The sequence below is a fragment of the Olea europaea genome, unplaced genomic scaffold (genome assembly GCF_002742605.1).
Source record: "Olea europaea var. sylvestris unplaced genomic scaffold, O_europaea_v1 scaffold2146, whole genome shotgun sequence".
Lineage (NCBI taxonomy): Eukaryota > Viridiplantae > Streptophyta > Magnoliopsida > Lamiales > Oleaceae > Olea > Olea europaea.
Window position 1 is genome coordinate 55,492 of NW_019239435.1, and position 12,700 is coordinate 68,191.

The following is a 12,700-nucleotide window of genomic DNA, read 5'->3' on the forward strand; positions in this document are numbered from 1 at the left end:
GATAATTCTACTGTAGTTTCTCAGATGTCATCATTCATGGATCAATCATCTATTGAGTATTCCGGAAATCAGGTAGAATTTGTCCTTAATCTTTCCTCTTCTCTGCTCTGTCATACAAATAATAATTAAGTAATTTGTTTGAGACTGTGTTCTTTTTCGAAAGAGAAGTTTCCAGTTAATGTTTGAAAAAGATAATTCTACTGTAGTTTCTCAGATGTCATCATTCAGAGATCAATCGTCTATTGAGTATTCCGGAAATCAGGTAGAATTTGTCCCTAATCTTTCCTCTTATCTGCTCTGTCATACAAATAATAATTAAGTAATTTGCTTGCGACATTGTTCTTTTTCGAAAGAGAAGTTTCCAGTTAATGTCTAAACTAAATAACCATCTATGTGCTAATAATTTATAAACTAACAAACATAATAATACATTCCTCAAGCAGGTTTACTATTGTTTTGAAAGCTCAATTTAGTCTTTTGACATGCTTCAGGCTCGCGAATTCTTTAAAGCTGTTGAAAGAGAAAATGAAGTTCGCACAGAATACTCCCAGGGTTCTGACATATTTCACTCACTTGAAGACCTGAAACTAGGGAGTAAAGGAAATCTGGAAGAGCTTAATCCGGGTCGTAGGGTACAGCTAACTTTAGGTGAACCTGGATTATCCCGTTTCTCTTACAAAGCTGTACTCCTTGATGCTCAGAAAGATTCTGGACCTTTCACGTATCATTGTGGAGTTTTCCTTGTCCCAAAGGTTGTGTTTTCTTGGTGCATATACAATTTATGTACAACTAGAGGATTATTCAGTTTTTGAGTTGAAGTTAAGCAATTACTATGCAGAGTGGGGGTAGGTTCACTTCTTATCTCTGTTTCACCTGGATTAGAAACGAGTCATTCTCCTCCAGCGCGCAGACTTATAAATCATGTCCTTTTTGTATATTAGTTTGCCTATCTTTTTCTTATGCAAAAAGTTTGTTTTACCTTTTAAATACCTCAAATAATTTTGTAGTGGAGACATGCAAGTGCTAGGTACAATATTTGACGTTTTTGTGGTTAGAAAGATTGATGGTGACCGCATTTTAAGCCTGCTCTTCCACTTATATATTGTATCTTTTGTTATTTTCAATAAAACTGGTTTCTGACTAAAGTTTATATTTCAGACAAGAGCTCGTGAGTGGCTTTTTTCATCAGAAGAAGGTCAATGGCTAGTTGTTGAAAACTCAAAGGCTGCTCGTTTGGTGATGGTACTTCTTTTTGCTCTTTGATCACTTCAATGTATATCGATACCTTTGTCGTCTAGTTTGTTGTTTGTTCTGAAAAGTCTTAATACAATATTATCTTTTGACTTTAGATTTTGCTGGACTCCAGTAATTCTAATGGTTCAATGGATGATATCCAGGTGGTATTCTTGTTTTTTTTTTTTTTTTTTTTTTTTTTTTTTTTTTGGTATAAAAGCAGCGAGGGAGCTGACAGCAAAGGATGACAAAGCCCCAAGACCAACCAATGTATTCATGTTTGGAGCTCCTCTAACAAGACTTCTCAGGCCATCAACAAGCAGTTGGCGACCAGGGCCAAGCAATGTAAATAGACACAAAGACAAATGAAATCCTGTGGAATGCAATGCATGGATCCATGGTGCCTTGGTTCCAAAGAAGTAAGTGAGATGGCCAAAGATGCATACAGCACATAAAGCCCAAGAAACAGCTAGCCCACGACCTGTTGAATCGACAAGTTTTCAATCATGGCATATTGGCCTCAAACGCACGAACTAGAAATAAATTCTAATCACAAATATTGCAACTCTCAAATATTTGAACTTTTACAGACTAGATCTAGAAAAATTAACAGAAAAATACTGTTTTCTTAATTAGGCTAATAATTCTTTCATACTTTTGAGTAGTTTAAATATGAAATAAAGTCAACTCCAAACAACCATATCGTCAAATTCCTATCAATTGTCATTTAAGACATGTCAGGATTTCTATAAAAAAAAATGTCATTAACATAGACTTTTATAGTCAATAATGTAGGGGCAAGAAAGGAGTCTACCACTCTTTCTTAACAGAGCATGCTTTTCATTTATCTTCTTCTCAAACGTCTCATAGATGTTCACCCTTCTTGAATCTGCAAACAAGGACAATAAGTCATGCTTACTAAGATCATAAGACACACAAGTAAGCATTGAAATCTACTTGAAATCTTTCAAAAAAAGCTATCTTTTGCAGTTTATCTCTTCATATTGATCTAGTGGATTTTTGTTTTCAGCCTTGTTAAAATTAACGCAGATGAATCATGATAAGTTCAATGAATAGATAATATACATCTTGTATTGATTACTATATTCTAGAGAATTCAGAAGTAGACACTGTTTATGTTGCAATGTGAATGTAGCAGGAACAAGTGTAATTGTCCATTTATAAATATAAATGAATTCAGAATTTCAACATACTGTACATCCAACGTGATACAAGGTTTAGAAAGAGGAGTGGTATGAAGTAAATCAAATGTTTCATCTTGGTGAAGGAAATACAGAAACTTAGGGTGCGTTTGGTTTGCTATTTTCAAGCCATTTTCAGTTTTCAATTTTGCAAAACACTGAAAACGTGTTTGGTTTGGTATTTGAAAATACATTTTCGAAAACAAGGATAATTTATAAAATAAAATGCATTTTTGAAGTTTTAAGTGTTTTCTGTGAAAATTCTGAAAATACTCAAAAAAAAAAAACATTTAAATAAAATTTTAACAAATAAAATTATAAAAATCTAAAATTCAAGAAAGTAAGTTCAAAAAATAAAATTGATAAATTCTTAAAAAATAAAATCTAAAATATTAAAAAAATAAAATTCTAAAAAACTAAAATTAAAATTCAAAAAATATATATAAAAAATTCTAGAAAAATAAAAAAATTAACTAGTAAAAATATTTAAATGAACACGGACAAAAATATATTAATCCACGTCATTAATTTTTACTTTCAATTTTTATAGTAAAAAATTAATTGATTATTTTTTTAAAATTTTTTAAAGAAGAAATATTATAAGATTCGCCAACATTAAAATACATATAATACTTGATAATATACTAAAACAAATTTATTCTATTGTTACTAGATAAATAAAATGTCATAAAACAATTTTTCAAAATTTCAAACCTCGCGTGTTTTCTTATTTTTAGTTTTGAGAGAGAATTTTTCAACATGACAAACCAACGCGTTTTTAAAAATCTTAAAACAGATCGTCAGAAACAAATATTGTTAGCTAAGCTTGTTGTGTATCACATACATTACAAATTAATTAGAGATTGGCAGATTAATGAACCTCAGATATTCTTTATGTTTCAAAATAGAAGAATCGACATGGGAAGTTTCATCTAGAGAAGGTTGAAATTAGACAGCTGGAGGAAATACCATCTGCCATTTCTCGACAGCTAATATATTAATCCTTACAGAGAATGCAACCCCACAATAACTCGTTCCTAATAATGAACTTCCTCAACCCATATAAAAGTAAACTATTAAATTGCATGGGGTTTCTGGTGATAGATGTACCTGCCTTCAACAAAATCCACCTCTAGTGGCCAAGGAGACACCTATTTATGGAGAAGTGTTTCATTAGCTATGATTTTAACAAGGTTTTTTTTTTTTTTTTTTTTTTTTTTAAAAAATAGGTGAAAGCAATTGTTATTGGTCTTGGAGCAGGATTACTTCCCAAGTTTCTTCATAAGTGCCTACCTTTTCTGGAGATTGAGGTAAAATTATATTTTTCATTTGGTTGTATCTAAAATGTTTAAAAATCTTGATTCAAAGGCGTAAGTTTCAACTGATTGAGGTTTACGCCTCACTTGCACACGCCTCTAAGGGTTAATGGTGTGCTTTTGTTGACTTAAGTCTTTCAAGCTCTTTGTAGCCTAGGTTCTTAATTGTTCCCCAGAAGACGGCACCTTTGAAAATATTGAGGACTCGAGAATTCAAATCAGAAAATATCTAGTACAATAATATAATACTTAAAAGAAAGAAGAGCATGCTCTGTGTCAAAAACTTTGTAATTTAAAACAAGTCTTTACAAGCCTCAATTGTCTCCAAACTAGTAATCTCTAACATTGTTTACTTGGACCTCTCATGGGATGATTTACTAATGAGCCTTCATAGCCTTATATAGCCTATGTTTGGTGGGGATTAAAATTTAGATTTTAACATAAGTCAAAGTCAATAATTAATTATAATCACGCATTTCATGGGGTCCATAACTTTTCAACCACAAATTTCAACAACTTTTATTAAAATTTACTAAAAATATGATTTTAGTCCCCACCAAACATAGGCATAACTACATCTCTCATTTGAACGGACAATGAGGATTCGTCCTATTGATAGACCAAGATTAGCCATTTAGAATTGTATACGACAAAGTAATAATTTAGCAACATTTTGTCATATTCTACAAGTTTCTTACATTATTATTGATAATTCTAAACTTCTCTTTACAATGCTGCAGCAAGTCCTCTTTAACGGAAGGCTTTAGAATTCGTTTCCTCACAATGTTCCATAGACTTCTAGTCTTCCATGAACCTCTCTTTCAAGTCCATCTAAAAATGTAGACAAGATGTAGTGTTTTAAAACCTCTTTCTATGATTTTCGCTGTTTTAAAACCTATTTTTTAAAGGTCAAATCTGCAAAAGCTAGGCACTAATAATTTAAAAGCTATTTTTTATTTGTTAAACCCCACAAAAGCTAGCCCTCACTGAATTTAAAACTAGTTTGGTTAAGGTTAATTTTAAATGGTCGAATTCATTACGGTTGTAATAAATCAATATCAATCTAAACTATAAGTAGATATAAATTAAAAACAAAACTCAAGCAAAACTTATTTTGAGATAAAGAACCACTAACTTAAATTATGTTGAAAAATAACATTAGTTACATTATTTTAAATAAATTTTATTCAATCTGACTATAAACGCAATAGACATAGATTAGCTGACACTAGTTTTGATTTCTTCGGTGTTTGTTTGCAAGTCAACTTTAAATTGCTGTGTTGTGAATTTTCAGAATTGTTTGTGGTGCATTACTAGTTTGGTTTTGTATCATTTTTTTTTTTTTTTTTTTGGGACTTATTTTATTGACTATTTGGTGAGGCTTGCACCTCAAAATGCTTTGAGGCTTAGGCCTCACTTCACTACCTAATTTAGACTTGTTAAACATTGTTATTAAAGTTTTAACTCGCTTGTCTCTTACTTATGATGTACCGACACGACACATTTCGTTATATGTTGACTCGCGATTTTTCAAAAAAGTACTGGTATGACACATTAATTAAATTCTTTAAAATTCTTCTTTTATATAGCGTAAATTTAATTTTTATACTTGTGATTATTTATTTTTTTGAAATATTTTAAATATGAGTATCTATTTTTGTCATTTCATAATAACTTCAAGTTAAAAAAATACAATGTTTATGATAAAGAAAGAAAAATGAGTATGGTAAGAGTGTTAGATTCCAACACACATATACATGGACACTCTATCCTAGCTGAAATGTCCGTGCAGCAGAGTCTCTTACCATCTTAATTCTCAATTTTCAGGTGGTTGAGTTAGATCCCGTGGTTCTGGATGTTGCAAGAGACTATTTTAGCTTTGAAGAAGATAAACATTTGAAGGTAATATGTTAGTATTTTTTCATTCCCCTTTGTCATGCAATCTTTTTGCTTTTACAAAATCCATCATGGTCAAACTTGAATCACTTCCAATTTCTCTTCTATATCTGTCCTTTCCTGTTTGGTAATTGATGTAATTGCTGCAAATTAAGCAGAAAAATCAGCTCAGGAAGCTAAGTAGCATACTCATCAATTCATGACCCAAATGAAATGAACATGTTATTTTCTGGAGAAATAGTACATATGTTGAGAATGCTCTAATTAGTGCAAATACATTTGCTGAATGTCTAATCTTCTTTTATAACATGTATGCATAGATTTTCTCCATCTTTCTTTAAAAGTGTGTTTATACATCTACAGTGTTGAATTTAAACCACATTACTTATTCCAATGCTTTTTCTTGAAAAGTATGTATTTATACATCGACAGCGTAGAATTTGAACCGCATCAATTACTTGTTCCAATGCTCTTTCTTGAAATGTATGTATACTTGTACCAATGCAATTGGTATTCTACTCATGAACATGTTAAATTTTTTTTTTAGGTACATATCACTGATGGGATTAAGTTTGTTAGGGAGATTGCAAATTTTGAGGCTGGTGATGTATCAACTCCAAATTGTAGTGATAAGAATGACACGGTTAATGGAAGTTTCTCTAGTGGAACTAGCACCGAAGTTCATGCAGATGGAAGGAGCTCTAACAAAATTGACATACTTATTATTGATGTAGACTCTTCAGACTTGAGGTAAATGTAACTCTACTCAATATGCTATTTGTAACTTCAGCTATATATTTTACTGTTCATTTAAGCTTGAATGTATCTTGAGGTAAATGTAACTCTACTCAAAATACTATTTGTAACTTCAGCTACATATTTTACTGTTCATTTAAGTTTGAATGTTTTTGATTGATCCCCTTCTTGTGCAGCTCTGGTTTAACATGTCCTGCTTCAGACTTCGTTGAAGATTCTTTCCTTTTGACCGTCAAAAGTTCACTCTCTGAGCAAGGTCTATTTGTCATTAATTTAGTCTCCAGGTCCTCGGCTGTTAAGGATAAAGTTTTTTCAAGATTACGAACGGTGAGAACTGGAGTTAGGATTATTTCCCCAACAAGGATATATACCAGTGTGTGCTTATGGTTTTGTTGCCTGGACTGTTTTGACTATGCTTTAAAAGTTCCGTACAAGTAAATAAGTTAGTTTTAACATAAAATAATTTTTGTTATCAGTCCAAGTTGAAAACGAGTGAGTTACTTATTTTGATGGCAAGATAAGAGCTACTTCCATAATAAGTTACTATCTTTTATTATTTAACAATAAAAAATTTCACATGTGCAAACATGTTTGGAAACAAAATTTGTTTAAAACTAACATTTACATTTTTTTGAGCTTAGCCAAGCATGCTCTAAATTGTTTCTTTTCAGCCCAATACAGCATGAATATTCAGCTCTAGATACACTTGAGTTAGGAAGACTCTGGGTGCCGGTTTTTCTTTGGTATACACCTAATTTAGCTCATGATTTCACAGTATGTTACCCTTAAAGTGAGATCTCGGATGATACAGTATATGGGTTTTAATCAAACATAACGATGACTATTTAATCCTTCTGCTCTTTAGATCTTTCATTGTTTTGCCAAAATGCTATTACCTCTTTTATGTGATTCAATATGTGTTGTTTTCATGAATATTTTCCAGGTATTTAGCAACATTTTCTCCCTTCAGCTTGAGGAAGACCTGAATGAAGTTATATTTGCACTCAAGGACTCTCCCGTTGAAGAAAATCAATTTTCTGAAGCTTGTGATGCACTTGCAAGATTATTAGAGCTCGAAAATCCTGAGTGGAGTCAAAGCATCATTGATGGCACAAAATTGATCAAAAGTCTGAGATGACAAGTATTCTTATTGAATCAAACATGCGTACCCCTTGGCATTTATTGCTCAAAGTCTTCGTAGGACTTGTGGGAGAGAATGAGAAGCTCATTGCCAATGTAGCTATGCATGGGGTATATTGTTCTACATAATTTTTCATCCATAAAGGTGTCTATACACACACATGGGTGGGATCCACTCAAATATTTTATTCGAGTGGATCTCACCTCATGTGAGAATATGGACACCTTTATTGATAAAAAAATTATGTACAACTAGATTTATCCGAGTATATTTGTGCTGTTTGGTTTTATTATTACTTTCCCTAGTTTGTTTGGTAAGGTGGATTGTATTCTAAAAAGTAAAAAAAGGCTGCATTTTGTCTATTGTACTTTTCGAGTCGAGTCTAATATTATATATCAAAAGTCTTTTTGGAGAACATTAAGGTCAAATATGAGTTGACCACACGTTTCCTTGTACCTTTTTTTTAAAATTTTGGGTATATAAATGCACTTCATATTTTACAGTCTTTTACACATAACAATGTGAAAGCTTGAACATCTTATCGTTTAACCTCATTTTTTAATATACACACACATTACCACCAAATATAGCTCTTGTTTGGTGAGAATTAAAATTAGATTTTTAAGTAGATTTTGATAAAAGTTTTGGAAATATGTGGTTGGAAAGTTGTCGGATTCGTAAAATATATGGTTAAAATTGTTTGTTTGACTTTGATTTAGATTTAAATTTAATTTAAATCAGTACCGAACAAGGTTATAATATGGTATGTTTCTCATCTTTTATTGGCCCTATGGACCATATATTATTTGAATAGACCCATGTTTACTCGTGATACATGGGATCTTAGATCTTCGTTTGAACTTTGAAGTCATCGTCTTTGACTTAGTTCTTATCAATTTGAAATTTTATACCACCTTTTTAGATATGGTGTTTTATGTTACAAAAATTATTATAACGTCATTGAAAGGGAAGGTGACATTTTCACATTTCACATTAATGATTCCAAGTGGTCATAAATATTTGAATAAAGTGATTTTAGTCATGCTTAAAAATAGAGAGCGAAGAAACAAATTGATGTATTAGAAAATGATCGGGTGTTTTAGTTTTAATTTTTCAAACCGTTCAATCATGCGTCACCACGAGTCTCATCTGAATTTGAACCTGAATGTATAGTATGATTGTAACTAAATACTTCTGAGAATTTTTGCACAATTTTAACTTTCCCCTCTTTCTTCCTTTGTATTGTACCATGATATAACTTGGGTAGTATTGTAATTTCATTATCTCAAAGAGTATGTATGTCATTAATGAGTCATTAATTACCCAACAACGTCGACTCCACGGTCCCCACCAATCTCATTATTCATTATAATGATAAAAAATTAAATTCAATAATGTATAGATGTTCAGCACCATAATATTTATGTTTTATTTATGAGTAATGTTATTTAGTCTGACTGATTTTCCAGCTAGGTCAATGTGACATTAAATTATATGTGGAATTAGATAACTAAGATAAGTAATTTAATTTCACTTTTCATTCAGTCTACATCTAAATTGAAATTTTAATCTTAGTGGAACTAAAAAGCATTACTCTTTATTCATTTGCATATTGTTTTATAGTATCTCATTTAATTTATCAAATGTATCATTAATATATTGAATATAATTAAACATAGTGAAGTAAGACACTTATAGAAACACTTAGAAAAAAATTCATAATGCCATTAATATTTTGCAATAGTGATTTTTTTGAGAATGCGTAAATAAGTAGGAAAAAATCTTGAATTTACGTATAAAATTATTTTATTGAATAAAAAATGTGTAATTGAAAATGAGTGAAAAAATTATTTTTATATAATGGGATCAAACAGATGCTGATTAAACTTTAGCATAGCTTAGCTCTCATTCGGTGTGTTAATAATTTTAATAAATTTCTTCAACTACACCGACAAAGTAATTTTCAGACCACCTCAGCATGTTGGTTATTAGGTACATTAGTTGGTCCGACACAGCACATTAAGAAAGAAAGAAATTATCCTAAGTACAGTGACTGCTAACTGTCAACAGCACGTGCACTCACTCACCTGAATATATGTCTTAGGCTGTAAGAAGAAAGATAAATTCGGTTTCATTTTTTTGTGGGTTTGTGTTATTAGGGATTGAGCTTATTGGTTCTGCTTATGATCTACTTTTCTTGAAGATTTTGAATCAATGGCAGTGAGTATTCATTTCCATATTTCTTGACCCTTTTTTTTTTTTTTTGTGTAAATAATCGACATTAATGTTCTCTGGTAAAAACACCTGTTGGTTGGTGCAATTAATGGGTTATTTTCTTTAGAATTGTTGTACTTGTACTGAAATGATCTGTTAATGGGTTTTTTTTGTTAATGAATAAATGCTGTTTGTATGTTAAAGAAAAATCAAAGCATATTTAGGGTTCTTGAATGGCCTCCATTCATAAAATCTATTTATGCAATTCAGCTCGTGGGGGAATATTGAATAAAAATTTAGGTTCCCCTTAGCGTTTTAACTATATACAGGAGGTGTATGGAAGAGTCTTCTCTACATAAATGCATTTTACTAAATTTATCTACTATCTGTATGGGTGGGATGCTGGAGCTTGGTGTAATATTTCTAAATGGAAATTTTGTGGGTTTCATTTAGATGATTGGATGAATCCCGAAAATTGCATCGTGAGTTGGAGTACGGGATTAGTTTTCTTAAGTAATCAATTTGAGCAGGATTTGGAAGCAAGAAAGTTTTATCACGAATATTTTTGCATATGACCTTGTTACTTGAACAGTTTTCTTTATACCTCCGTTGATAGATGCTGAGGTGGCATGCATTTTGGCCCTTGATTTGAATTTCATTTATTCAAATCTAAGGTCAAAATGCATTCTGTCAACAGAAATGTAAAACAATTTTTGTACAATAGCTTAATTGTTTTGCGTAAAGTATCTAGCTATTCGGGGGGGTTGTTTGAGTGCTAGCTAATGGCTAGGCTGAATAAAGAGATGGGCACAAGAAATTTTTAGTTGCTTGTCTTGGGAAGTTGAAAGTATTGAGACGATATAAGGAGTTTATTAATGTATTATGAAGTTAAGAGTTATTGGCAAGTTGGAGATATTCTCAAGAAGCATTTGCAACAATAGAAGAATTGGGGACGATCTCAAAAGTACCTTGTACTTGAAGATGCGTTGTGAAGAGATTTGAACTCGGTTTAAGATTTAGATGTTTATCTGAGGCGATCAATTCTTTAATCAAAGTTACATGATTGTAAACTTTTTTTTATGTGAACCACGATCAATCTGCTGGTACTTTGTTATTCTAAAATGCTCACCCGATAAATAGACATTTCGAACAAGCTAATCGACCAAAAAATCATGTTTCTTAATCCAAAAAGTGGTTAACTCCTTTTGCTTTCATGTACATGTTTCTTGATTTTTGTTTCTGATTCTAGCAGAAGCAGACGCAAGCACCAAAATTTGGTAACTGGGAAAGTGAAGAAGATGTCTACTACACTGCTTATTTTGATAATCCCAGGAAAGTTAGGAAAAGTAGCGAGGTGAATCAAAATGATTCTCATGAAAATCCCGAGATTGGATCTAAGGGTAAAAAGGTATCAGTTGTAGCATCGCCAAAACACAACTATCTTTCTAGACAAGTGAATGATGAAATGAGGAGATCAACCGATTCTCCGCTGCACCACCTTGATGTAATCAGTCGAAAACCTGCAATTGACTCATCTCACAAATTGCATGGTGGTGTCCAATTTGGAAGCCATAAATCAGAATCAGAAGCAATGAAGGCCCAAGAGATGCTTAGACCAAGGCAGCGTCGGTTAAGTAGAGAAGAAGTTGATATGAGGAGACTTCCTGATTCCCCACTGCGGTACGAGACTGCAGGACGGAGAGCTGCTTCTGAATTGCCACATCATCGCCATGGCGTCCTGACTGCGGGTGATACACCTAGACGAGTCCCTCGGCAGAGTGTAGGGTCTGATTGCAGCGTCGAACAATCACCATTGCACCCTCATTCCCAGGCACGTGTAGGAGGAAATGGAAGTCGAATTTCTTCTCCCTCTTGGGAAAGAAAGGCTACATCTGAAGGTAGCTACGGCCCAGCTCCCTTCACTCCTGGAAGATCTCGTCTGAGATCAGTCACACGAGGCGATGACACTGTAAATGTCTTTTTCCCTGTTATCTCATTATATACATCATGATACGAAGATTAACTTGATCTTACATTTGATTTGAACTTGTTAGAGAACAATAAATAGACGGGGGAGAAACTTTTGAGGTGCATGTTCGGTAGAAAGTATTAGAAAAGACTTTTGAGGTGCATGTTCGGTAGAAAGTATTAGACAAGACTGGACTCTATCAAGAACAAGATTTTAATTTTAATTTCTTTTTCTTTCATAGTGCTATTGTAAAGTTCTGTCCCGTATCCGCTAGAAGTATGATATTCTTTTGGATTACAGCCTGATCACAGCCTTGCTTTGCCGGTAGAAAGTATTAGACAAGACTGGACTCTATCAAGAACAAGATTTTAATTTTAATTTCTTTTTCTTTCATAGTGCTATTGTAAAGTTCTGTCCGGTATCCGCTAGAAGTATGATATTCTTTTGGATTACAGCCTGATCACAGCCTTGCTTTGCCCAAATTTGGTGATTGGGACGAGACTAATCCTGCATCAACCGAAGGATACAGTCAGATTTTTAACAGAGTGAGAGAAGAGAAACATAGCGATGCAGGAAATGTACCTGCCGCGCCTACTGAAACGTCTTACTCAAATGGTGAGAAGCAATATGGAAATGATAATCCAAAGGTAAAAGAAAGTTAATCTGTTAAAATTTCGATCTTTATCTGCAGTTCATATTCCACGTTGCTATCGAATAATTACTTTCGTCGTTTCTTTTGCTTAGGTATGTGGATGCTTTCCATGGGGCAAAAGATAGAATGTGGATGCGTGAGAGGCATTTGTTCTCATACGCCATAAAATCTGATCGTTTGTATAGATTAACATTTATTTAAGAGATTCGTTTACATGTTTTGGAATAAGAAACAACAATTTCTGTGGAATTTTTGGTTTGCCACCAATTCGCTTATTCTTTGTAGCATACGAGTTTAAGTTGTAAACTCTTCATTATTCAT

At 32.6% G+C, this 12,700-nt stretch overlaps 2 protein-coding genes and 1 long non-coding RNA gene across 5 annotated transcripts in view; 2 read left to right on the forward strand and 1 right to left on the reverse strand.

The window, feature by feature from the left end:
* Positions 1-8,049, forward strand: part of LOC111380450 (methyltransferase-like protein 13) — a 10,146-nt gene extending 2,097 nt beyond the window's left edge. The window contains exons 2-12 of the mRNA XM_023004021.1: positions 25-109; positions 144-262; positions 492-752; positions 1,159-1,242; positions 1,350-1,408; positions 1,461-1,578; positions 3,665-3,745; positions 5,579-5,653; positions 6,195-6,397; positions 6,580-6,730; positions 7,347-8,049. Of these exons, the coding sequence (XP_022859789.1) occupies positions 25-109; positions 144-262; positions 492-752; positions 1,159-1,242; positions 1,350-1,408; positions 1,461-1,578; positions 3,665-3,745; positions 5,579-5,653; positions 6,195-6,397; positions 6,580-6,730; positions 7,347-7,541 (1,431 nt within the window). The 3' untranslated portion in view covers positions 7,542-8,049. The remainder of the gene's footprint in view (positions 1-24; positions 110-143; positions 263-491; positions 753-1,158; positions 1,243-1,349; positions 1,409-1,460; positions 1,579-3,664; positions 3,746-5,578; positions 5,654-6,194; positions 6,398-6,579; positions 6,731-7,346) is intronic.
* On the reverse strand, positions 1,445-3,590 carry LOC111380449. The gene is made up of 3 exons (XR_002700188.1): positions 3,546-3,590; positions 2,048-2,122; positions 1,445-1,714 (listed from the first exon to the last, which is right to left on the reverse strand). It is a non-coding gene; the product is annotated as an uncharacterized LOC111380449 (long non-coding RNA).
* A 1,519-nt stretch (positions 8,050-9,568) lies between the features above and the next one.
* Positions 9,569-12,654, forward strand: LOC111380452 (RPM1-interacting protein 4-like). Of its 3 annotated transcripts, none has more exons than XM_023004023.1 (4): positions 9,569-9,764; positions 11,008-11,727; positions 12,183-12,374; positions 12,472-12,654. In XM_023004023.1, the coding sequence occupies exons 1-4, from the start codon at positions 9,759-9,761 to the stop codon at positions 12,502-12,504; spliced, it is 951 nt and encodes a 316-aa protein (XP_022859791.1). In that variant the 5' UTR covers positions 9,569-9,758; the 3' UTR covers positions 12,505-12,654. The 3 variants fall into 3 exon arrangements, with proteins under 3 accessions (XP_022859791.1, XP_022859792.1, XP_022859793.1); XM_023004024.1 differs by having other exon boundaries at positions 11,011-11,727; XM_023004025.1 differs by lacking the exons at positions 12,183-12,374; positions 12,472-12,654 and adding an exon at positions 12,028-12,176.
* Positions 12,655-12,700: the final 46 nt, after the last annotated feature.

Coding starts and splice junctions, on each gene's coding strand:
- LOC111380452 (XM_023004023.1), top strand. Junction 11,728..12,182: donor TCACACGAGGCGATGACACT/GTAAATGTCTTT, acceptor TTTGGATTACAG/CCTGATCACAGCCTTGCTTT. Junction 12,375..12,471: donor ATGGAAATGATAATCCAAAG/GTAAAAGAAAGT, acceptor TCTTTTGCTTAG/GTATGTGGATGCTTTCCATG.